At 53.0% G+C, this 25,429-nt stretch overlaps 1 protein-coding gene across 3 annotated transcripts in view; it reads right to left on the bottom strand.

The window, feature by feature from the left end:
- Positions 1-21,999, bottom strand: part of EXOC6B (exocyst complex component 6B) — a 376,533-nt gene extending 354,534 nt beyond the window's left edge. For all 3 annotated transcript variants that reach the window (XM_038134227.1, XM_038134228.1, XM_038134230.1), the window contains exon 1: positions 21,767-21,999. In XM_038134227.1, coding sequence (XP_037990155.1) covers positions 21,767-21,879 — 113 coding nt within the window. In that variant the 5' untranslated portion in view covers positions 21,880-21,999. The remainder of the gene's footprint in view (positions 1-21,766) is intronic.
- Between the last annotated feature and the right edge of the window lie 3,430 nt (positions 22,000-25,429).

The raw sequence follows: 25,429 nt of genomic DNA, 5'->3' as shown, positions 1-25,429 counted from the left end.
AAGACACAAAGATCCATTCAAGAGGGAAAAGCTAAAATCCAAAGCTGCATCCCGCATCCCAGCTATGGGAATGACTTGGAATTGGATGGTAAAAAGCCATAACCTCACCTGATCTCCAACAGACAGAGGATTTTAAGGAAAATAACAAAGCCCAACTTTATTTCAAGGTTATTTTGCATGGATTTCTATTATTAGGGAGACTCAAAGAGGAATTAAATTAGATTTTGCTTCCCAGGAGACAATATTTAGTCACTAATTCACACCGCCATAAATTTAGGTTAAGAAATAAAATCCAGAAATGAAGATTAAACACAAAAACTCAACAATTTACAGCCATCAGACCCAAATAACCACTGGGTTTTTCCTGCCATCACTATTTTTAGCCAATTTGACCCCCCTTGAGCTGCAGGATAATATTTAAGGCATTGTTAAAAACACAGCCAGCCCTGACGTGTGTCAGGAATGCGGGGATGCGTCACTCCAGCTCCCTTCCAGAGCCTGCTCTGGAATCCTGCTGTGCCTGGCACAGCTCCATCCACGGATGGCACCAGCTGGGAACGGGCACTTGGAGCTCTGCTGCCCAGGGGAGAGAAAAACGGGAGAGACACGGGGCAGGAGAGCAGGAATTTGGGGTTGGGTGTGTCAGGGGGAAACTCAACCCCTCATCTTGGGGTTAAGAGAATTTCACTGCAGGGACAGGGAGGAAGAGGAGAGGGATGGAGGGACAGGACACAGGGAATGGCTGGCACTGCCAGAGGGCAGGGAGGGATGGGAGATGGGGAACTGGGAATTCCTGGCTGGGCTGGGATTCCCAGAGGAGCTGGGGCTGCCCCTGGATCCCGGGCAGTGCCCAAGGCCAGGCTGGAGCAGCCTGGGACAGTGAGAGGTGTCCCTGCCATGGATGGGGTGGGATGGGATGGGATTGGAGGTCCCTTCAAACCCAACCATTCCAGGGTTCTGGAGCCAGGCTAGGAGAGCTGGGAATGCTCCCCTGGAGAAGGGAAAAATCCAGGGAATGCTCTGAGTCCCTGCAGGGGCTCCAGGAGAGCTGCAGAGGGACTGGGGACAAGGGACAGAGGGACAGGAGGCAGGGAATGGCTGCCACTGGGAAAGGGGAGATTGGGCTGGGATCTTGGCAAGGAATTGCTGGCTGGGAGGGTGGGCAGGGGCTGGGCTGGAATTCCCAGAGCAGCTGGGGCTGCCCCTGGATCCCTGGCAGTGCCCAAGGCCAGGCTGGACACTGGGACAGTGGGAGCTGTCCCTGCCCACGGATGGGGTGGAATAAATGAACTTTAAGGTCCCTCCAAGCCAACCCTGAGCAGGGAAATCTGGAATGTTCAAGGCTCACTCTGGGATTTTCTGTCCTTTCTGAGGGAGCTGAGCACAGTTTCTGTTTCTCCCAAAGGCAGCTCCTCCCTCCAGCAGGAACATCCCACCACGCTGGTTTCCAAACCAAGACCACAGGAAAATTCCCCCTGGATTGAAAAGCCCAAGGTTCCCCCAGTCCTCCTGCAACACTTCAGCACCCTGTGGTTCATCCCACATCCCACAGCAGATCCCCACTCCGGCACCTTTTCCACCCCAGCCCCACACCCTGCAGCACATTCCCACACCTGCACAGCAACACCTGGAAAACGTTGTTCCAACCCTCCCAGAGTTTATGCCCAGCTCACAATTCCCTCGGGATTCCGGAGCACAGCCAAGTCTGCAGCCGTGTCCATCCCCCACAGCCCTGCTGCGGCTGCTCCACACTGCCAGAAGCTTCTCCTGCTTGGGAGCTCCTCAGCAGAAAAGGGCAAAACCCTCCTCATCCTCATCCTTATCCTCCTCCTCATCCTCCTCCTCATCCTCCTCCTCCTCCTCTCCCTTTCAAGTTTCCAAAGATGGCCTTACAAAGAACCCTAGATACTTTAGAGAAATAAAACTATGAAAATACACTAAGACCCACGACAATTTTAGATGATTAATTTAAAAGCATTTGCAGGCGGGTGTGGCAAAAGCTGACAAGCCAAGAAATGTCTTTAGTGGATTGTAATTAAGGAATAGTTAGCTTCTAATAGCAATAAATTATAACTGTATTATATATCTATATATTATCCATATATACCTACATAGGGATAATTATAATCTATCTATACATAGATAATTATATAGATAATTGTTAACTGATAAATTATTGATATCAATTTATCAATTGATAATTGACAAATTATCTATATATCAAGATATATATCTATATTATATCTACATTATCCACATACCTACATCTAGATGTAGATACTTTTAATCTATCTATATCCCATATAGATATATCTAGATATATATCTATATCAATATTATCCATATATTATCTAAATATATGTCTATATATAACTATAATTTAACTATATATAGATATATAATATCTAATAATAATATTTATATATTAATTAATAATTTATATGTAATAATTAATAATTCTATAATAATTGATAATTACAATTACTATTTTAATATCTTCTAATCTAATAATTATAGTTATAATATGTAACTATGATTTATCTATATCTAGATAATCAAGATATATTATCTATATATGTCTATATATCTATTTATTATCTATCTATAACTATATTTTATATATATATATTTTATATTTATATATATATAATGTCATCCTTCCAATAAAACTAAAAACAGAATAAAAGTTTTTAAAACCCCTCTCAGTTACGCCATGTCTAAGTCAAAAAAAAAAAAAGCCCTAACCCAGGACAAGTCCAGCAGTGCCACCCTGTCCCCGAGAGCTTCGTCCAAGCCCTTTAAAGCCGCATCTGAAGATTTATTAAAGGAGGCTCTTTTGGAAAGCACAGCCACAGGAAATCCTGTGCAGGCTCCTGACTTTTCCAGGAATTCTGGCCCCCAGGGGGGAAGCAGCTCGAGCAGGGCAGTGTCCAGCAGAGGGGTCAGCCCAGCCAGCTCCTGCCCTGGCCAGGGTGACAAGGGACAGCTCTGGTGGCAGCACAGTGCGGGAGGAGCCCGTCTGGCGGCTGCTCAGCCCCAGGGGAGCAGCAAGGTTTGGAGAGCGGCTCCCTGGAAGCACAGAACCCTTCCGCTGGAAAGAGCTGGAAAACCATCCAGCCCAACCCCAAACGCAGCAGCACCAGGGCCACCCCTGCCCCTGTCCCCAAGGGCCACATCCACAGGGCTCCGAAACCCCCAGGGATGGGGACTCCACACCTCCCTGGGCACTTCCAATTCCTGACCCCCTTTCCATGGGGAAATTCCTGCTGTGCCCACCCTGGTGTCCTGTTCCCTGGAGCAGAGCCCGACCCCCCCGGCTGTCCCCTCCTGGCAGGAGCTGTGCAGAGCCACAAGGGCCCCCTGAGCCTCCTTTGCTCCAGGCTGAGCCCCTTCCCAGCTCCCTCGGGAACTCTGCAGCCCCTTCCCAGCTCCCTCGGGAACTCTGCAGCCCCTTCCCAGCTCCCTCGGGAACTCTCCATTCCCTTCCCAGCTCCCTCGGGAACTCTCCATCCCTTCCCAGCTCCCTCAGGAACTCTCCATCCCTTCCCAGCTCCCTCGGGAGCTCTCCATCCCTTCCCAGCTCCCTCGGGAACTCTCCATCCCTTCCCAGCTCCCTCGGGAACTCTGCGGCCCCTTCCCAGCTCCCTCGGGAGCTCTCCATCCCTTCCCAGCTCCCTCGGGAACTCTCCATCCCTTCCCAGCTCCCTCAGGAACTCTCCATCCCTTCCCAGCTCCCTCAGGAACTCTCCATCCCTTCCCAGCTCCCTCGGGAACTCTCCATCCCTTCCCAGCTCCCTCGGGAACTCTCCATCCCTTCCCAGCTCTGTTCCTGCCCTGGCCACGCTCCAGCCCCTGCAGGGCTCTCCGGAGCTGCCCCAGCGCTGGCGGTGTCCCGGCAGTGCCAGCACAGGGGACAAGGGCACTGCCCTGGCCCTGCTGCCACCCCCGGCTGTCACCGGGTGCCAGGGGTGTCACACAGCCAGCCCAGGCCAGCAGGATATTCTCTGAAAATCCCTCTGTGCCCAGGATTCCTCTCCTGGGAAGCGGAGAAGCCTCAGAGGAATGCAAACAGCCACTATCGGACCGTGCTCCCGGTGTTCTGCTGCTCTGGAATGCAGCAGGTGATTGTCTGACTGGGCTCCTGGGAATTGTTTTCATTTAATCTCCAACCATGGTCCAGCTGCATGGAGGATGAGGAGTCACAGGCTTTTGTTATTCATTCTTTTCAAGCCTTCTGACGGATCCTTTCTCTTGCTTTAGTAGAGTTTAGTACAGCATTTTTAATATATCATTAACTAATAAATATAATATAAAATATAATAAAATATTAAAATATATGGTATAAATATCATACATATAATATAATATAATATAATATAATATAATATAAATATAATATAATAATAGGTATTATACTTACACCATATATATTATTATATTGTATATTATTATATATAAATAGGTATGATACTTCTACCATATATATATTATATTATATTATATTATATTATATTATATTATATTATATTATATTATATTATATTGATATGGAATGTCATAAAATAATAAATCAGCCTTCAGAGAACATGGAGTCAGATTCATCTCTTCCCTCATCCTGGGGATCTCACAAACACCACAACCCCAGATCCCAGGAATTCCAGCACCGGGGGTTCCAGCCCCCCTCAGATCCCAGGAATTCCAGCACTGGGGGTTCCAATCCTCCTGCACCCCAGGAATTCCAACATTCCCCCCCTCAGCAGGGTCAAACAGGAAACAGCAGAGGAGAATCTCAAGGGATAAAACGACAAACCAGTTCCTACCCCGGAAAACTCGAGAGGCTGGACTGCAGCTAAGCACACGTGCAAAATTCAGATTACGCAGAAGCAGAGCCCTGTGAGGAGCTCATTAGCTAACATCCGAATAATGAGGAGCTCATTAGCTAACATCCGAATAATGAGGAGCTCATTAGCTAACATCCGAATAATGAGGAGCTTCTTCAAACATCAGGAGCAGGAAAGGTGCCAGAGCAGGGGAGGGGGAGCTCTCCTTCAACTCCTCTACATGGCTGGGCAAAGCAGGAATAAGGATTTTTTTTCTTAAGGAATAGTTAATAAACATGCAAAAAGCACAATAGAGCAGAGGAGACGAGAGATTCTCTGGGTGGCATTCCCACATTTCCTTCAGCAGGACTCTTGGAAGGAGCCAGATTTGTTAACCAGGGGGATGCGGACACCCAAATTCACTGCGATGTTGAAAGCATTGTGAAAATCCCAAAAAAAAAACCAACCGAAAATGCGCTAATAAATCTAAAATGCGCTAATAAATCTAAAATGTGCTAACAAACCCCTGCTGCCCCAGCGCACGGCTCCCCGGTGGCTCTGCTCGGGGCACCGTGGGCTGACCCTTTGCAGAGGACACAGAACCCCTGGAGCAGCTCCAGAGCCGGAGAGCTGCAGAGGAGCAGCCAGGGAGCATCCGGTGACAGGGGGACAGCAGCGGCAGAGGGACACTCGGAGGCGACAAACCCTTTCTAAAAGCCCTTTAAAACCCCTTTTAAAACCCCTTTAAAACCCCTTTAAAACCCTTTCTGAAAACCTTTAAAAACCCTTTTTGAAAACCCTTTAAACCCCTTTTCACAAACCCTTTAAAACTCTTTTAAAAAACCCTTTAAAATCCTTTTTAAAAACCCTTTAAACCCCTTTTTAAAAATCCTTTAAGATCCTTTTTAAAAATCCTTTAAGATCCCTTTTTACAAACCCTTTAAACCCCTTTTTAAAAACCTTTTAAAATCCCTTTTTAAAAATCCTTTAAACCCCTTTTCACCAACCCTTTAAAACCCTTTTCACCAACCCTTTAAAACCCTTTTTAAAATCCCTTCAAAACCCCTTTTTAAAAACCCTCTAAAACCCTTTTCACCACCCCTTTAAAGCCACCTGGGGCTGTGCCAGCAGAAAAACGGGAATCAGTGAAACCTGGGCCTTGGGAGGCAGGAAACCAAATACGAGCGAGTGAAAGTTCCTCCTAAACCTCCGGGACAGCCTAGAGCCGCTCCTAAACCTCTGGGACAGCCTAGAGCCGCTCCTAATCCTCTGGGACAGCCTAGAGCCGCTCCTAATCCTCTGGGACAGCCTAGAGCCACTCCTAATCCTCTGGGACAGCCTAGAGCCGCTCCTAATCCTCTGGGACAGCCTAGACCTGCTCCTAATCCTCTGGGGCAGCCTAGAGCAGCTCCTAATCCTCTGGGACAGCCTAGAGCCGCTCCTAATCCTCTGGGACAGCCTAGAGCCGCTCCTAATCCTCTGGGACAGCCTAGAGCCGCTCCTAAACCTCTGGGACAGCCTAGAGCCGCTCCTAATCCTCTGGGACAGCCTAGAGCCGCTCCTAATCCTCTGGGACAGCCTAGAGCCGCTCCTAATCCTCTGGGACAGCCTAGAGCCACTCCTAATCCTCTGGGACAGCCTAGAGCCACTCCTAATCCTCTGGGACAGCCTAGAGCCGCTCCTAATCCTCTGGGACAGCCTAGACCTGCTCCTAATCCTCTGGGGCAGCCTAGAGCAGCTCCTAATCCTCTGGGACAGCCTAGAGCCGCTCCTAATCCTCTGGGACAGCCTAGAGCCGCTCCTAATCCTCTGGGACAGCCTAGACCTGCTCCTAATCCTCTGGGGCAGCCTAGAGCAGCTCCTAATCCTCTGGGACAGCCTAGAGCCGCTCCTAAACCTCTGGGACAGCCTAGAGCCGCTCCTAATCCTCTGGGGCAGCCTAGACCTGCTCCTAATCCTCTGGGATAGCCTAGACCTGCTCCTAATCCTCTGGGACAGCCTAGACCTGCTCCTAACTCTCTGTGACAGCCTAGACCTGCTCCTAATCCTCTGGGATAGCCTAGACCTGCTCCTAACTCTCTGTGACAGCCTAGACCTGCTCCTAATCCTCTGGGATAGCCTAGACCTGCTCCTAACTCTCTGTGACAGCCTAGACCTGCTGCTAAACCTCTGGGGCAGCCTAGACCTGGCCCCAGCTCTCTGTGACAGCCTAGTCCTGGTCCTAACTCTCTGTGACAGCCCAGACCTGCTGCTCATCCTCTGGGACAGCCTAGTCCTGGTCCCGACCCTGTGGGACAGCCTAGACCTGGTCCTAACCCTCTGCGACAGCCTAGACTTGATCCTAACCTCTGGGACAGCCTAGAGCTGCTCCTAGTCCTCTGGGACAGCCTAGACCTCTCCTGCTCCTAGTCCTCTCCTAACCCCAGAGCTGCTCCTGTCCCTCTGGGACAGCCTGGAGCTGTCCTGGTCCTCTCCTAACCCCTAGAGCTGCTCCTAACCCCTAGAGCTGCTCCTAGGAGCACCCCGTCCCAACCCTGCGGGCACCCCAGGACTCGTCACCCGGTGCGACAGGGCTCCAGCGGGGCAGGGGGACCCTTGGGAAGCTCCAGCCCGGGGAATCCCCAGCAGGAGCCGAGCCCAAAGGCAGCCCGGAGACCCCAGGGACCTGCGCCGGCTCTGTGGCCCTGGAGCAGCCCCGCTGCCCCAGCCCGAGGCACAGGAGCCCAGCCCAGAATTCCTGGATCTTCCCCACTGGAAGCACTTCCTCCACTGGAAGCACTTCCACTGAATGCCTTCCTTCCAGCTCTCCCCAGCCCTGCAGCTCACACACAGACAGACAGACGGATGGACAGACGGACTGCAGCCCAGCTTCTGTCCCACTGTCCCCTGCCTATGGTGGGCCCGGCCTGCCTGCTCCCCCCAGGGATGTGCCGCTCTCCTTTGGGACACACATCCCACAGCTCGGGCCCTTTCTGGGACAGAAGGACCAAAATCCCCCAAACCCGGGCCAGAAAGGCAGGGAGGGGGCTGGGATCAGCGGGGGACAGCCCGGGCTCTGCTAGGCTGGGATCAGCGGGGGACAGCCCGGGCTCTGCTAGGCTGGGATCAGCGGGGGACAGCCCGGGCTCTGCTAGGCTGGGATCAGCGGGGGACAGCCCGGGCTCTGCTAGGCTGGGATCAGCGGGGGACAGCCCGGGCTCTGCTAGGCTGGGATCAGCGGGGGACAGCCCGGGCTCTGCTAGGCTGGGATCAGCGGGGGACAGCCCGGGCTCTGCTGGGCCGGGATCAGCGGGGGACAGCCGGGCTCTGCTAGGCTGGGATCAGCGGGGAACAGCCCGGGCTCTGCTGAGCCAGGATCAGCGGGGGACAGCCCGGGCTCTGCTAGGCTGGGATCAGCGGGGGACAGCCCGGGCTCTGCTAGGCTGGGATCAGCGGGGGACAGCCCGGGCTCTGCTAGGCTGGGATCAGCGGGGGACAGCCCGGGCTCTGCTGGGCCGGGATCAGCGGGGGACAGCCGGGCTCTGCTAGGCTGGGATCAGCGGGGAACAGCCCGGGCTCTGCTGAGCCAGGATCAGCGGGGGACAGCCCGGGCTCTGCTAGGCTGGGATCAGCGGGGGACAGCCCGGGCTCTGCTAGGCTGGGATCAGCGGGGGACAGCCCGGGCTCTGCTAGGCTGGGATCAGCGGGGGACAGCCCGGGCTCTGCTGGGCCGGGATCAGCGGGGGACAGCCCGGGCTCTGCTGAGCCGGGATCAGCGGGGGACAGCCCGGGCTCTGCTAGGCTGGGATCAGCGGGGGACAGCCCGGGCTCTGCTGGGCCGGGATCAGCGGGGGACAGCCCGGGCTCTGCTAGGCTGGGATCAGCGGGGGACAGCCCGGGCTCTGCTAGGCTGGGATCAGCGGGGGACAGCCCGGGCTCGGCTAGGCTGGGATCAGCAGCCCAGACCCCCCTGTCCTGCTGGAATCCTGGAGGGTGAGAACTTCAGACACTCAAAGAACCCTCAGCAGAAACCCCTCAGCACAGCCAGACCTGTCCAGATCCTAAATGCCAATTACTTCCCAGGAAAAACTCCGGATATTCCTTCAGGCAGAGATAACACACTGAGCCAGACCTGTCTGGATCATAAATGCCAATAATTTCCCAGGAAAAACTCCTGATTTTTTTTCTTTTTTTTTTTCAGGAATTGCAGCGGAGCTGGGAGAAAAGGGAAACCTGGGAATTACAGGGATTCACATCTCAGAGCTCTGCACAGAACATCAGCAGTGGCGAGAGGAAAGTACCCATAAAATCTGGGTAATTTCAGGATATTCCTTCAGGCAGAGATAACACACTGAGCCAGAGCAGTCCAGATCCTAAATGCCAATTATTTCCCAGGAAAAATTCCTGATATTTTCTTCAGGATTGGCAGCAGGGTGGGGAGAAAAGGGAAATCTGGGAATTACAGGGATTCACATCTCAGAGCTCTGCACAAAACCTCAGGGGAGGGGAAATCATCCATAAACCTGAGTAATTTCAGGACATTCCTTCAGGCAGAGATAACACATTGAGCCAGATCATCCAGATCCTAAATGCCAATTATTTCCCAGGAAAAACTCAGGATATTCTTTCAGGAATTGCAGCAGGGCTGGGAGAAAAGGGAAATCTGGGAATTACAGGGATTCACATCTCAGAGCTGTGTACGGAACCTCAGGGGAGGGGAAAGTACCCATAAAATCCGGGTAATTTCAGGACATTCCTTCAGGCAGAGATAACACACTGAGCCAGACCAGTCCGGATAATAAATGCCAATTATCTCCCAGGAAAAACTCAGGATAGTCTTTCAGGAATTGCAGCAGGGCTGGGAGAAAAGGGAAGTTACAGAAATTCACCAGTTCTGAGCTGTCTGGAGACCCTCAGCACTGGTGAAGAGAAATTATCCACAAAACCTGGGATTGTTCAGGATATTCCTGCAGGCAGAGATGAATGTGCTCCACACTCTGAGCCAGACCAGTCCAGACCGTACACTGATAATTATACTGATATAATAATACCAATAATCAAACGCTGATAATTATACTGATATAATAATACCAATAATCAAACGCTGATAATTATACTGATATAATAATACCAATAATCAAACACTGATAATTATACTGATATAATAATACCAATAATCAAACACTGATAATTCTACTGATATAATAATACCAATAATCAAACGCTGATAATTATACTGATATAATAATACCAATAATCAAATGCTGATTATTTCCCAGGAGAAATTCCTGATATTTCTTCCTCCCCACCAAAAGCCCTGGGATGTGCACAGCAGCAGCCTGAGAAGGGAACGACACCACAACTCCAGCAGCACTGCAAGGAACTGTCCCTTCAAATCCACTTCATTCTGGACACACCACGGCTGCTTTTCAGGAGGGAAAGTCAGGATTTGGGATGTATTTTTTGGTTTTCTTTGCAGATTCCCTGTGTGGGTGGCAGGAAAATGGGCTGAAAGCTCCTTCCAAAGCTGCCGGGAGGTTTTTATGAGCAGACAATTGCCAGTTGTTGCAGGCAGCCTCCCGAGCGAGCCCTGTGGCCAGCTCTGTGTCTAGACAGCCTCTGCTGGGAGTGGATGTTCCATGAATTACTGCCTGGAAAAAGGGATGGGGCTGGGGGATTCGTGGAGCCCAGGCAGACTCTGGGGCACTCAGGGTGACTTGAGCTCAGTGTGCAGCCCCGGGGGTGTTGCAGATGCTGGGGATGATTTTCAGATGATTTCCCTCATGATGGGAGCCTCAGGAGTGAGCAAAGGAAAATCTCCCCCATCCCAAAGCTGCTCCAGGCTCTCCTTCCCCTCTCCCAGCAGGGCCGTCCCAGGAGGGAGCAGAAATTCCCTCACCAGCCTGGGATAAACCCAGGGAAGCCGTTCATCCCTGGGCTGTGCTTCCTCCTCTCCACATCTGCACCACAGACCGCTGTCCCCGTGTCACCCCAGGACAGGCTGGGACAGCCTGGCCACCCCTGCTCCAGCCCAGCAGCCCCAGGGATGCTCCTGCTCTCCCTGCTCATCCAGAGGAACCAAAATTCCCAGACTGGAACAGCCTGGCCACCCCAGCCCCAGCTCCAGGGATGCTCCTGCTCTCCATGCTCAAACCAGAATTCCCAGAGGGGACAGCCTGGCCACCCCTGCTCTGTCCCAGCAGCTCCAGGGATGCTCCTGCTCTCCATGCTCGAACCAGAATTCCCAAACTGGGACAGCCTGGCCACCCCTGCTCTGTCCCAGCAGCTCCAGGGATGCTCCTGCTCTCCCTGCTCATCCAGAGGAACCCAAATTCCCAGACTGGGACAGCCTGGCCACCCCAGCTCCAGCTCTAGGGATGCTCCTGTTCTGTGCTCTCCCTGCTCATCCAGAGGAACCAAAATTCCCAGATTGGGACAGCCTGGCCACCCCTGCTCCAGCTCCAGGGATGCTCCTGCTCTCCCTGCTCATCCAGGGAAACCAGAATTCCCAGAGGGGACAGCCTGGCCACCCCTGCTCCATCCCCCAGCCCCAGGGATGCTCCTGCTCTGTGCTTTCCATGCTCACCCAAGGGAACCAGAATTCCCAGACTGGGACAGCCTGGCCACCCCAGTTTCAGGGATACTCCTGATCTGTGCTCTCCCTGCTCATCCAGAGGAACCAGAATTCCCAGAGGGGACAGCCTGGCCACCCCTGCTCCATCCCAGCAGCCCCAGGGATGCTCCTGCTCTGTGCTTTCCCTGCTCATCCAGAACCAGAATTCCCTGGAACCAGAATTCCCAGACTGGGACAGCCTAGCCACCCCTGCTCCATCCCCCAGCTCCAGAGATGCTCCTGCTCTCCCTGCTCATCCAGAGGAACCAAAATTCCCAGACTGGGACAGCCTGGCCACCCCTGCCCCATCCCAGCAGCTCCAGAGATGCTCCTGCTCTCCCTGCTCATCCAGGGGAAGCAGAATTCCCAGAGGGGACAGCCTGGCCACCCCTGCCCCAGGGATGCTCCTGCTCTGTGCTCTCCCTGCTCCTCCAGAATTCCAGGGGCTCAGGGAGGGCAGGGGAGGGACAGAGCTGAGCCCAGAGCCCCACAGCCCAGGGCCAGCCTGGACACCGGGAAGCCACAAAGGAGCCCAGCATGAGGTGGAGGGAGCAGATCCAGCTGGGAAATCCCTCCCTGGAGGTGGGAGAAGACAAAAATCCCTCCCCATGAGCACGGAGCAGGAACGAGCCAGGTTTGTGTCTGCCCAAACCTCCTGACCTTTCCCAAACCCACCAAAACTCAGTCCTGGCTCTGGCCCCACCAAATCCCTGCGTGCCAGCTCCTGCCCGGGCTGGAAACCTGGGATGCCCCACAGCCAAACCTCCTTCAGCTTCCGGGGTCATTTTTCCATCCTTGTACCAAAGGCACAGTGTGGGAAACAAAGGTCAGAAGATTTCTAGGAAGCTGTAAAGCAGCTTCCAGCTCAGGAGCTTCTGGGAGCCCAGAGGGGATCAGGGGATCCCAGGACCTGGGGGGCTCCAGCCTGGAGTTGCTGTGCTCAGCTTTCCAAGCCCAGAGGGAATAAGGGGATCCCAGGACCTGGGGGATTCCAGCCCTGAGTTGCTGTGCTCAGCTTTCCAAGCCCAGAGGGGATAAGGAAGAATCCCAGGACTTGGGGGCTCCAGGCCAGAGTTTCTGTGCTCAGTTTTCCAAGCCCAGAGGGGATTAGGGATTGCCAGGACCTGGGGGATTCCAGCCCGGAGTTTCTGTGCTCAGCTTTCCAAGCCCAGAGGGGATTAGGGATTCCCAGGACCTGGGGGATTCCAGCCTGGAGTTTCTGTGCTCAGTTTTCCCAGCTCAGCTCCTGGATGCCACAGGAACAGGACTGGCAGAATTCCAACCCAGCTCCATTGGAAATATATAGAGAAAATAACCCAGAGAACATTTCCTGTGCACAGCATCGGCCCCAGCCCAGGAGCCAGGAACTCCAGGCTGGCAGGGGCTGGGATGGAGCTCCCAGAGCAGCTGGGGCTGCCCCTGGATCCCTGGCAGTGCCCAAGGCCAGGCTGGAGCAGCCTGGGACAGTGGCAGGTGGGGGAACGGGATCATCTTGAAGGTCCCTTCCCACCCAAACCATTCCAGGGTTCCCTGATCTGTCAAACATCCCAAACACAAGACCCCAACACAAGAATCAAACAAGGAATTACAGGAATCACCTGGAAATCATTGCCAGGGGGCAAAAAATTCACAGGATCAGGCAGGGAATTACAAAAACCACCTGGAAATGGTTTGAAGATGACAAAAAGGGACAGAGAATCAAGCAAGGAACTCCAAGAACGACTGGAAATAAATCCTGAGCCTTGGCAGCAGCTGGCACTGCAGGGGAACCCGGGTCAGGGCTGGGGACAGGGGCACAGCCGAGCTCCAGGGTAGTGAAACTCTGGAAGGAGGAATTCCTGCTGGAAAAGCAGCTCCAGGGCAATGAAACTCTGGAAGGAGGAATTCCTGCTGGAGTGAGGAATTCCTGCTGGAAAAGCAGCTCCAGGGCAACGAAACTCTGGAAGGAGGAATTCCTGCTGGAAAAGCAGCTCCAGGGCAATGAAACTCTGGAAGGAGGAATTCCTGCTGGAAAAGCAGCTCCAGGGCAATGAAACTCTGGAAGGAGGAATTCCTGCTGGAGTGAGGCATTCCTGCTGGAAAAGCAGCTCCAGGGCAAGGAACCACTGGAAGGAGGAATTCCTGCTGGAGTGGGACAATGAAACTCTGGAAGGAACAATTCCTGCTGGAGTGGGGAATTCCTGCTGGAAAAGCAGCTCCAGGGCAATGAAACTCTGGAAGGAGGAATCCCTGCTGGAAAAGCAGCTCCAGGGAAAAGCAGCAGGGCTCTGCAGCCTGGTGGGATTCAAAAGCAGAGAGGAAACACAGATCCATGGTGGGCACGCACCCCAGGGCTGCTCGGACTCCTCAGATGCTGATTAGAAACCTCTGGAACTTCCCAAGGGCTGATCAGAAACCTCTGGAACTTCCCAAAGGCTGATCAGAAACCTCTGGAACTTCCCAAAGGCTGATCAGAAACCTCTGGAACTTCCCAAAGGCTGATCAGAAACCTCTGGAACTTCCCAAAGGCTGATTAGAAACCTCTGGAACTTCCCAAAGGCTGATTAGAAACCTCTGGAACTTCCCAAAGGCTGATCAGAAACCTCTGGAACTTCCCAAGGGCTGATCAGAAACCCTGCATCACCTTCCCAAGGGCTGCCCGGGGCTGGCACAGCTCCAGCTGCTGCAAGAGAGGATTGGGAAGTGATTCAGTCGGGGCTGGGCTGCAGCCAGGAGCTGCACCAGGTGCTGGAGGACACTGCAGAGCAGCACCGGGAGGGAAGGACAGCAAACCGTGCCCAGGGCTGAATAAAAACTGCTTTGAGTGGTTTAAACTGATTTAACATGATTTCAAACTGCTTTGAGTGATTTAAACTGATTTAACATGATTTTAAACTGCTTTGAGTGGTTTAAACTGATTTAACATGATTTCCAACTGCTTTGAGCGATTTAAACTGATTTAAAATTATTTTAAACTGTTTTGAGTGATTTAAACTGCTTTAAAATGATTTCAAACTGCTTTAAAATGATTTCAAACTGCTTTGAGTGATTTAAACTGCTTTAAAATGATTTCAAACTGCTTTGAGTGATTTAAACTGCTTTAAAATGATTTCAAACTGCTTTGAGTGATTTAAACTGCTTTAAAATGATTTCAAACTGCTTTAAAATCACTTTAAACTGCTTTAAAATCACTTTAAACTGCTCCAAAATGATTTCAAACGGCTCCAAAATGATTTTAAGTTCAGATATCCCAGGGACAGCCGTCAGGCTGCAGGGAAAGGAGAGGCTTTGCCCTGATTTTATGGGGTGCCCCAAGGAAAGCCGGGGTCACCCATCCGTGAGCAGAGCTGCAGTGGCACAGGCCAGCCCTGACCAAAACCATACAAATATTTCTTGTAATAGAGAACACAGAAAGAAATGCAAAACCCAGCCCAAGGGGACAGAGAGAGCAACGAACTCAAATTAAACACAACAAAAATGAGAGCACTGGGGGGCACAGTTGGTTGGAAGGTAGGAAGGTTCTCTTCCCCTGAAAGGTCCTCAAACATTTTTATTACAGACATTTTTTGTAATAGATAACACTAAAAATATTATTTATATATATATTGATATATTTTAAGTATAACTATATAAATATATATATACACATATATAAATATATAAAATATGTATAAAGATATATATAAATATATCTATAAAATTTAAAATATTTTTAAATATAGCAATATATCTAAAAAGAATATAACTATATAAATATATATAGATCTATAAATAGATATGAATAGATCTATAAATAGATATGAATATATATAGAAATATATGTCTAAATACAAAACCCAGCTCAAGGGGACAGAAAGAGCAACAAGCTTCAATTAAACACGATAAAAATGAGCACTTGGGGATCAAAACCAGCTCTTGGCTGACTGGAATTCAGGAAGTTTCTCTTCCTCTCAAAAGTCTTCAAAAAATTTTATTATGAATATTTTTTGTAACGTATAAAATTTAAAATATTTTTAAATATATCAATAGATCTAAAAAGAATATAACTATATGAATATATAAATATATCTATAAATATATATATAAATATATATATAAATAGATATATTAATAGATATAAATATATAGAAATAGATATAGAAATAGATAGAAATATATATGGAAATATATCTCTCTAAATACAAAACCCAGCTCAAGGGGACAGAAAGAGCAAAAAATTTCAATTAAACACGATAAAAATGAGCACTCGGGTACCAAAACCAGCTCCTGGCTGACTGGAATTCAGGAAGTTTCTCTTCCCCTCAAAAGTCTTCAAACATTTTTATTACGAGTATTTTTTGTCATGTATAAAATTTAAAATATTTTGAATGTATCAACAAATAAAAATAATATAATTATATAAATATATAAAAATATAGAAATATAGATGAATATATATAAAAATAAATAAAATGTATACAAATAAAGAAAATTTATACAAATAAATAAATATATAAAAATCTATTCATATATAAATAGATATAATTATAGAAAATACATAAACATATATAAATATAAAAATATATAGAGATATAAATTTTATATGTATATAAATATGGATTAATTTATTTATTATATATATATATATATATAAAGTACCAAACCCAGCTGAAGGGGTCAGAAAGAGCGAGAAGCCTGAACTGAAGACAGTAGAACTGGGAGCACTGGGTGTCCCAGCAGCCCCGAGCTGCTCTGGGTTCCTCTCCCATTCCCAGGAGCTGCTCTGGGTTCCTCTCCCATTCCCAGGAGCTGCTCTGGGTTCCTCTCCCATTCCCCAGGAGCTGCTCTGGGTTCCTCTCCCATTCCCAGGAGCTGCTCTGGGTTCCTCTCCCATTCCCAGGAGCTGCTCTGGGTTCCTCTCCCATTCCCAGGAGCCCGGAGCTGCTCTGGGTTCCTCTCCCATTCCCCAGGAGCTGCTCTGGGTTCCTCTCCCATTCCCAGGAGCCCGGAGCTGCTCTGGGTTCCTCTCCCATTCCCAGGAGCTGCTCTGGGTTCCTCTCCCATTCCCAGGAGCTGCTCTGGGTTCCTCTCCCATCCCCAGGAGCTGCTCTGGGTTCCTCTCCCATCCCCAGGAGCTGCTCTGGGTTCCTCTCCCATTCCCAGGAGCCCGGAGCTGCTCTGGGTTCCTCTCCCATCCCCAGGAGCTGCTCTGGGTTCCTCTCCCATTCCCAGGAGCTGCTCTGGGTTCCTCTCCCATTCCCAGCAGTCTGGAGCTGCTCTGGGTTCCTCTCCCATTCCCAGCAGTCTGGAGCTGCTCTGGGTTCCTCTCCCATTCCCAGGAGCCCGCAGCTGCTCTGGGTTCCTCCCCCATTCCCAGGAGCCCCGAGCTGCTCTGGGTTCCTCTCCCATTCCCAGGAGCCCGGAGCTGCTCTGGGTTCCTCTCCCATTCCCAGGAGCTGCTCTGGGTTCCTCTCCCGTTCCCAGCAGCTCCGAGCTGCTCTGGGTTCCTCTCCCATTCCCAGGAGCTGCTCTGGGTTCCTCTCCCGTTCCCAGCAGCTCCGAGCTGCTCTGGGTTCCTCTCCCATTCCCAGGAGCTGCTCTGGGTTCCTCTCCCATTCCCAGGAGCTGCTCTGGGTTCCTCTCCCATTCCCCAGGAGCGATCCCGACCCCGCAGGACGCAGCGATCTCCCCGCAGCCCCGAGAGCCAGAGCCCTCTGAGAGCTCCAGGGGAGCAGAGACGGGAGAGGCCCGGGACAGACCCAGGAGCAGGGCTGGAACAGGAGAGGCTGCGGGGCAGGGAGAACAGGCTGCCTCTGATCCCTGAGCACCCCAGCACCCTGAGAATCCCTGAGCACCCCAGCACCCTGAGCATCCCTGAGCACCCTGAGCAACCCCTGAGCATCCCTGAGCAACCCCTGAGCATCCCTGAGCAACCCCTGAGCATCCTGAATATCCCTGAGCATCCCTGAATATCCCTGAGCATCCTCTGAGCACCCCTGAGCAACCTCTGAGCACCCCTGAGCATCCCGAGAATCCCTGAGCACCCCGAGAATCCCTGAGAATCCCTGAGCACCCTGAGAATCCTGAGAATCCCTGAGCATCCCTGAGCATCCCTGAGCACCCTGAGAATCCCGAGCACCCCTGAGCATCCTGAGAATCCCTGAGCACCCCTGAGCATCCTGAGAATCCCTGAGCACCCTGAGAATCCCTGAGCACCCTGAGAATCCCTGAGCATCCCTGAGCATCCTGAGAATCCCTGAGCACCCCTGAGCATCCTGAGAATCCCTGAGCATCCTGAGAATCCCTGAGCACCCCTGAGCATCCTGAGAATCCCTGAGCATCCTGAGAATCCCTGAGCACCCCTGAGCATCCTGAGAATCCCTGAGCACCCTGAGCATCCTGAGCATCCCTGAGCACCCCTGAGCATCCCTGAGCACCCCTGAGCATCCCTGAGCACCCCTGAGCATCCCTGAGCATCCCTGAGCATCTGTCGTAATACGACACGAAAAGACGACGCGGACACTGCTGCTCTCCAGGTGAATAAAAAAAAAGGGACCTTTACTTTCTGACTCCAACATTGATAGTTTTCCAAAAGTGACAGTGGATTGGAGGGTGACAGTGCCACCTCTCCAATGACACTGGACAGACCAAGAGTCCATCAATTCTCTCCTGCTCCATGAAAGAATGCAAAACATAAGTTGTTTACAGAACTGTGTGTGAGAAAGTTCGTTACAAGAATGCAAACATCAGAAGGCTTAGCAAAGTCTTAAAAATCAGGGTGACAGAGCATCCCTCAGCATCCCTCAGCATCCCTTAGCACGCCTGAGCACCCCTGAGCACCCCCAAGAATCCCTGAGAATCCCCGAGAATCCCTGAGCATCGTCATGGGTCTTCAGGGCAGTCAGGACTTGGTGAAGGGAAGGAGAGACCTTGACTCCATTTCAGAAGGCTGGTTTATTATATTATGATATATATTACATTAAAAACACCACACTGTAACTGTACTACAAAGAACAGAGAGAAAGATTCATCAGAAAATAAACAGAAATAGAAAAAAATGAATAATAAAGTTCTATAACTCCCAGAGAGTCCGAGAGCTGCTGCCTCCTGGATTGGCCACCAAGCAGAAACATCCCACACTGAGCAATGGAGGAAGCACCTGCTGCATCCCACAGCAGCAGATCACAAATTGTTCACACTTGGAGCTGAGGCCCTTCAGCTTCTCAGGAGAAGAAAATCCCAGCAAAGGGATTTTCACAAAATATCACAACCACACCTGAGCACCCTGAGCATCCCTGAGCACCCCTCAGCTCGGTGCCCCTCAAATGCCACCAAGCCCTGGCAGGGCACGGAGCCCTGGGCCAGCACCCCCAGTGGGGTCCCAGTGCCCCCATCGGGGGTCCCCAATTCCCCAGGCTGCTCCCCCCGCTGTAGCAGGGCTCGGAGGGACCCCAAGAAGTCCCCTCCTGGCAGCAGTTTGTGCCCTGGGCAGGTGCCACCCTGCTGGGCTGGACCCAAGCCACCCGCACACGCCGAGGGCTGGACCCTGCAGCTCCCATCGGAGCCCCGGGAATGTCCCCAAGGAGCCAGGAACCCACAAAGCCCAATTCTGCACACCAAAGGGGTCAGGAGCCCATAAAAACCCAATTCTGCACCAATAAATGCTGATTCTGCACACCAAAGGGGTCAGGAACTGATAAAAACCCAATTCTGCACCTGTAAAATGCTAACTCTGCACACCAAAGGGGTCAGGAACTGATAAAAACCCAATTCTGCACCTGTAAAATGCTAACTCTGCACACCAAAGGGGTCAGAAACCATGAAAAGCCCAATGCTGCTACAATAAAATGCCAATTCTGCAACCCAGAGGGGTCAGGAACTGATAAAAGCCCAGTTCTGCACCAGTAAAAGCCCAGTTCTGCACACCAAAGGAACCAATAAAAGCCCAAATCTGGAAACCCAAAGGAACCAATGAAAATCCAATTCTGCAAACCAAAAAACACAGTAAAAGCCCAATTCTGCACCAGTAAAAGGCCAATTATGCACACCAAAAAAAACCAATAAAAGCCCAGTTGTCCATCAATAAAAGCCCAATTCTGCAATCCAAAGGAACCAATAAAATCCCAGTTCTGGAAACCAAAGGAACTGATAAAAGCCCAATTCTGCATCAATAAAAGCCCAATTCTGGAAACTAAAGGAATCAATAAAAGCCCAGGTGCCCATCAATAAAAGCCCAATTCGGCACACCCAAGGGATCAATAAAAGCCCAGTTCTGCATCAATAAAAGCCCAATTCTGGAAACTAAAGGCCCAACTCTGCACACCAAAGGAACCAACAAAAACCCAGTTCCGCAAACCCAAGGGATCAATAAAAGCCCATTTCTCCATCAATAAAAGCCCAATTCTCCATCAATAAAAGCCCAATTCTCCATCAATAAAAGCCCAGTTCTGAATCAATAAAAGCCCAATTCTGGACCAGTAAAAGCCCAACTCTGCACACCAAAGGAACCAACAAAAACCCAGTTCTGCAAACCCAAGGGATCAATAAAAGCCCAGTTCTGCATCAATAAAAGCCCAGTTCTGCATCAATAAAAGCCCAGTTCTGCACACCAAAGGAACCAATAAAAGCCCAGTTCTGCATCAATAAAAGCCCAATTCTGCAAACCCAAGGGATCAATAAATGCCCAATTCTGCAAACCCAAGCCCCAGCACTCCAGGCTGGCCCGCAGCTGAGCTCTGGGAGTTCCTGGAAGAGAAGCCAGCCTGGCTCCTGGACACACAATTATTCCATGATGCCCACAAGAAATGAGTCACCTTTAATACAAAAATAAAGTTTCCACCCTCCTCTCTTCCTGCCTCGGCTGTTTACCCCGGGCCGGGCCGGTTTAACCCTGCCCTCCCTGCTGATTTAATTCCAACTGAAGTCCCCACGTGCGGCAGCGAGTGAATAAAACACAAACGTGAATAAAACACAAACCCCTCCCAGCCCGGACACCCGAGCGCTTCTCCTGAGGAAATGCAAAGCCGCACATCAAACCCAACTCCTCAGCCGAGTTCCACGTCCAGAAAGGAGATCGGCTGCACTTTCTGTGCTCTGCAAAGGAAAGGAAAGGCCCAGGCTGCTCAGCCTGGCAGCTCCTGCGGGACAAGGAACCCCGCGGGCAGCATCTCCTGCTCGGCTCACCTGGAGGAGCTGCGGGGCAGCGCTCCGGGAGGAAAGCGCGGGGATGGGAAAGTGCGGGGACTGGAACGTGCGGGGATGGGAAAGTGGAGGGACTGGAAAGTGCAGGGATAGGAAAGTGCAGGGATTGAAATGTGCGGAGATTGGAAAGTGCGGGGACTGGAGAGTGCGGGGACTAAAGAAAACTGTGGGGACTGAAAAGTGCGGGGAGTGGAGAAAAGTGCGGGGAGTGGAAAGCACAAGGATTGAAATGTGCGGGGATTGGAAAGTGCGGGGACTAAAGAAAACTGTGGGGACTGGAGAGTGCAAGGATTGAAAAAAAGTGTGGGGACTGAAGAAAAGTGTAAGGACTGAAGAAAAGTGCGGGGATTGGAAAGTGCGGGACTGAAAAGTGCAAAGACTGAAAAGTGCGGGGACTCCAAACAAACGAGGGGCTGGGCAGTGCCGGAGCGAGCCCAGGGCTCGGCTCTGCACCATCCCACCCCGTGCCTGCCAGCTCCGCGCCAGCGCTGCAGCGTCCCCGCGATCCCGGAGCCTCTGCAAAGGGGCCCCGGGAGCTGCCCCGAGCGGTCCCAACCGGGAATCCGGGGGCACAGAAATGCAGGGGAGGCTCCAACCCTGCGTGCACCCAACCCTGCCCGGCCGGAACCCCCGATTCCCCTCGCGGAGGCACCGGGATAACGCGGGTATCCGCTCGCCTTCTGACCCCGGAGCGGCTCCGCGCTGCTCCCGGCGAGCGGGAGGAGCGGGCAATGCCCCCATCCGCTCGGGAATCGCACACACCTGCCTGGGCAGACGCCGGGGGGGATTGGGAGCGCTCGGGAGAAGCTGTGCAGCGCTGCCGGGCCGGGGGAACCCGAAGGGAGGGTGAATGATCGGCGCAGCGATGCTGGCTCGCCCAGCGGGACGCGACAGGGATAGCTCATCTAAAATAACCCCGTTTGTTTAAGAACTCGGGCGGTTCCTCAGCAGACGCAGGTCACCGCGAACACCACGGCGGGCACGGCGGCTCCCCACGGCGAGCCCCGAAGCACGGCGGCTCCGGGGCACGGGGCGAGCCCCGCCGAGGGAACCGAGCTGCCCCGGGGGCCAGCGGAGAACAAAGGAGCCCGGGGCACGCGGTGACAGCGGCACAGCCCCGCCGGGGACGGCCCCGCGTCCCCCCGGGCTCCGCCACCCGCAGGACGCCCGCTCCGCGCCGCGCCGCCGCCGGTACCTGAGCGTGGGGCCGATGCAGGCCGTGTCCGTGCTCTCGATCTCGCGCAGGATCCGCTCGTGCTCCGCCGCCGTCTCCAGGCTCTCCAGCTCCGCCATCTTCGGCCGCTCCATGGGGCCGCTCCACCTGCGCGGCCCCGCCCGGCCCGGCCCGGCCCAGCCCAGCCCGGCCGGCAGCGGCTCCGCCGGGGCTGCTCGGCCCCGCTCCGCCGCGCCGGGAACCACGGGAGATGTAGTGCGGGAGCGGGGCCAGGCCGCGCAGCACCATGGGAGATGTAGTGCGGGAGCGGGGCCGGGCCGCGCGGAACCACGGGAGATGTAGTGCGGGAGGGGGCCGGGCCGCGCAGCACCATGGGAGATGTAGTGCGGGAGGGGGCCGGGCCGCGCAGCACCATGGGAGATGTAGTCCAGGAGGGGCCCGGCCTGCGCGGCCGCTCCGCCCAGGGAGGGAGGGACGGAGCAGCGCGACCCCGGGACTGGCGGAGAGGAGGGGGATTGGGTGGGGGGGTGTCGTACCCATGAAGGGGACACAGCCCCGTGTCCTCCCCGTGAGGACAGAGCCGCATGGCTTGGACACCTCCGTGAATGACAGAGCCCCGCGGCACTGTCCCCGTGGTGTGCCCAGGGGAGGACACAGCCCCATGGCACTGTCCCCGTGTCCACCCCATGAGAGGACAGAGCCTCATGGCTAGGACACCTCCGTGAATGACACAGCCCCATGGCACTGTCCCCGTGTCCACCCCGTGAGAGGACAGAGCCCCATGGCTTGGACACCTCTGTGAGTGACACAGCCCCATGGCACTGTCCCCGTGTCCTCCCCGTGAGGGGACACAGCCCCATGGCTTGGACATGTCTGTGAGTGACACAGCCCCATGGCACTGTCCCCGTGTCCTCCCCGTGAGAGGACACAGCCCCACGGCAGTGCCACCGTCGTGACATCCCAGCAGGACAGAAGCCGTGTCCCTGCCCCGAGCAGAGGCGGCCGCCGCTCCCCCTGCCCACGCTGTCCCCCAGCCCCATAAGCGATGGGAAGGTGCCTGCGGTCCCCAGGCGTGCGGGAAGCCCCGCTGGGAAAAGCCGGTGTCCCCAAAGCGGACCCAGGGGTCCAGCAGCTCTGGCCGGCTCAGCCCGCGGGGGTTTCTCCCTCCCGAGCTTTCGGAGGGCTCAGCCACCCTTCAATCCCAAACTCCCTGCAGCGCGTTCCCTCTTCCCTTCCCCGGTGCCGAGGAAGGGGCAGCCTTGCCCCGCCGCCCGCTCCCCGTCCCCCCTCGGAGCTAGCATTTTACCCCAAAGCTCCTCGGAGCCGGCATTTTACCCCAAAGCTCCTCGGAGCCGGCATTTTACCCCAAAGCTCCTCGGAGCCGGCATTTTACCCCAAAGCTCCTCGGAGCCGGCATTTTACCCCAAAGCTCCTCGGAGCTGGCATTTTACCCCAGACAAAGCTCGGGAGCTCCCGCTTGTGCGGCCCCGTGGGCTGCGGGAGTCAGGGTGTCCGGGCTCTGTGACAAACCCCAAACCTCTGTGAAATTAACCCCAAAGCGGCTTGAAGTTAACCCCAAAGCTCAGCAGCTACCACTTGTCTGTGTCAGGAGTCTGTCTCCGCTCTATGACAAACCTGCTGCTTGAAATGAACCCCAAATTTCAGGGAGTCCCACTTGTCTGTGTCAGGAGCCAGGGTGAAATTAACCCCAAATTCCAGGAGCTCCCACTTGTCTGTTTTGGGAGTCTCTCCGGGCTCTGTGACAAACCTGCTGGTTGAAATGAACCCCAAATTCCAGCAGCTCCCACTTGTCTGTGTCAGGAGTCTGTTCTCGCTCTGTGACAAACCTGCTCCTTGAAATTAACCCCAAAGCTCAGCAGCTCCCAGTTATCTGTTTGGGGAGTCTCTCCAGGCTCTGTGACAAACCCGCTGGTTGAAATGAACCCCAAATTTCAGGAGCTCCCACTTGTCTGTGTCAGGAGCCAGGGTGAAATGAACCCCAAAGCTCAGGAGCTCCCACTTGTCTGTTTTGGGAGTCTCTTCAGGCTCTTTGATAAACCCACTGGTTAAAATTAACCCCAAATTCCAGGAGCTCCCACTTGTCTGTGTCAGGAGTCTGTCCCTGCTCTGTGATAAACCTGTTGGTTGAAATGAACCCCAAAGCTCACAAGCTCCCACTTGTCTGTGTCAGGAGTCAGGGTGTCCGCTCTGTGACAAACCTGCTGGTTGAAATGAGCCCCAAAGCTCAGGAGCTCCCACTATCTGTTTTGGGAGTCTCTCTGGGCTCTGTGACAAACCTGCTGCTTGAAATTCACCCCAAATTTCAGCAGCTCCCACTTGTCTGTGTCGGGAGTCTGTCCCCGCTCTGTGACAAACCCGCTGGTTGAAATGAACCCCAAATTTCAGCAAGTCACTTTTCTGTGTCGGGAGTCTGTCCCCGCTCTGTGACAAACCCTCTGCCCGAGGTGGGCAGAGTCCCCAAGCCCATCTCAAGCCTGTCCCCGGCACTGTGGGACACTCGCCCCCATGTCCCCGGCACTGTGGGACACTCGCCCCCCTGTCCCCGGCACTGTGGGACACTCGCCCCCCTGTCCCCGGCAGAAGGAGCCCCTGCAGCCCCCGAGCTGGCTCCCGGCTGGCTCCTGCCCGTCCCACCCTGCCGGGCGCGGGGCCCCCGAGAGCTCGGGGCACGACGGATCCTGCTCAATCCAGCGGCAGGATGTCCCACAGGAGCACCCCTGTGCCCACGCTGCCACATGTCCGGGGTCACCGTTCGATGCGGTGACTTCAGAGCAACCAAGACTTAGTGAAGAGAAGAAAAAATGTTAACTCCATGTTTCAGAAAACCGGTTTATTGTATTGTGATATATGTTATATATAAAAAAAACCCACACTATAACTGTACTACAAAGAACAGAGAGAAAAATTCATCAAAAAGCAAAACAAGAATGAAAAAGAATAAATAACAAATATTTGTGACTCCCAGAGAGTCCGAGAGCTGCTGCCTCCTGGATTGGCCACCAAGCAGAAACATCCCACACTGAGCAATGGAGGAAGCACCTGCTGCATCCCACAGCAGCAGATCACAAACTGTTCACACTTGAAGCTGAGGCCCTTCAGCTTCTGAAGAAAAGAAAATCCTAGCAAAGGGATTTTCATAACATATCATAACTACACCGTGTGGCTCCCTGCAGCAGCAGCTGGTTGTTGCTGTTATCAGTTTTTTGGGAAAACAGCCTCGGAATGTCCCGTTCCCAGCACAGCTTATCGGGTGCTGTCCTTGCTCGGAGTGGGATGGAGAGCAGGAGTCCCAGATGGTGACACCAGCGCGGGGCTCTGCCTTTGCCCGTGCTGTTTCACCCTCCAGAGACAGATGGAATTCTCAGCTGTGTGAGCACTCCTGGGCCTCCCTCAGCGCTGCTGGTGAGGGCGGAACGCTGCTGGTGCAAATATGGAATTTAATAAATGAATAAATTCCACGTGGAATCACGGGATGGGTGGGCTTGGAAGGACCCTGAAGATCATCTCGCTCCAGCCTCCCTGCCAAGGGCAGGGACACTTCTCTTGTCACCTAATGAAATGAGAAGGGGACAAAAGAACCCCCCGGAATGAGGCTCCAGGACTGGAACAACACGGGCGGAGCGAGGAGAGCCCGGTGAAAACTCGGAGTCTCTAAGGTTGGAA

This window comes from Motacilla alba, chromosome 4 (assembly GCF_015832195.1).
Source record: "Motacilla alba alba isolate MOTALB_02 chromosome 4, Motacilla_alba_V1.0_pri, whole genome shotgun sequence".
Classification (NCBI taxonomy): Eukaryota; Metazoa; Chordata; class Aves; order Passeriformes; family Motacillidae; genus Motacilla; species Motacilla alba.
This window is presented reverse-complemented; position numbering and strand designations above follow the sequence as displayed.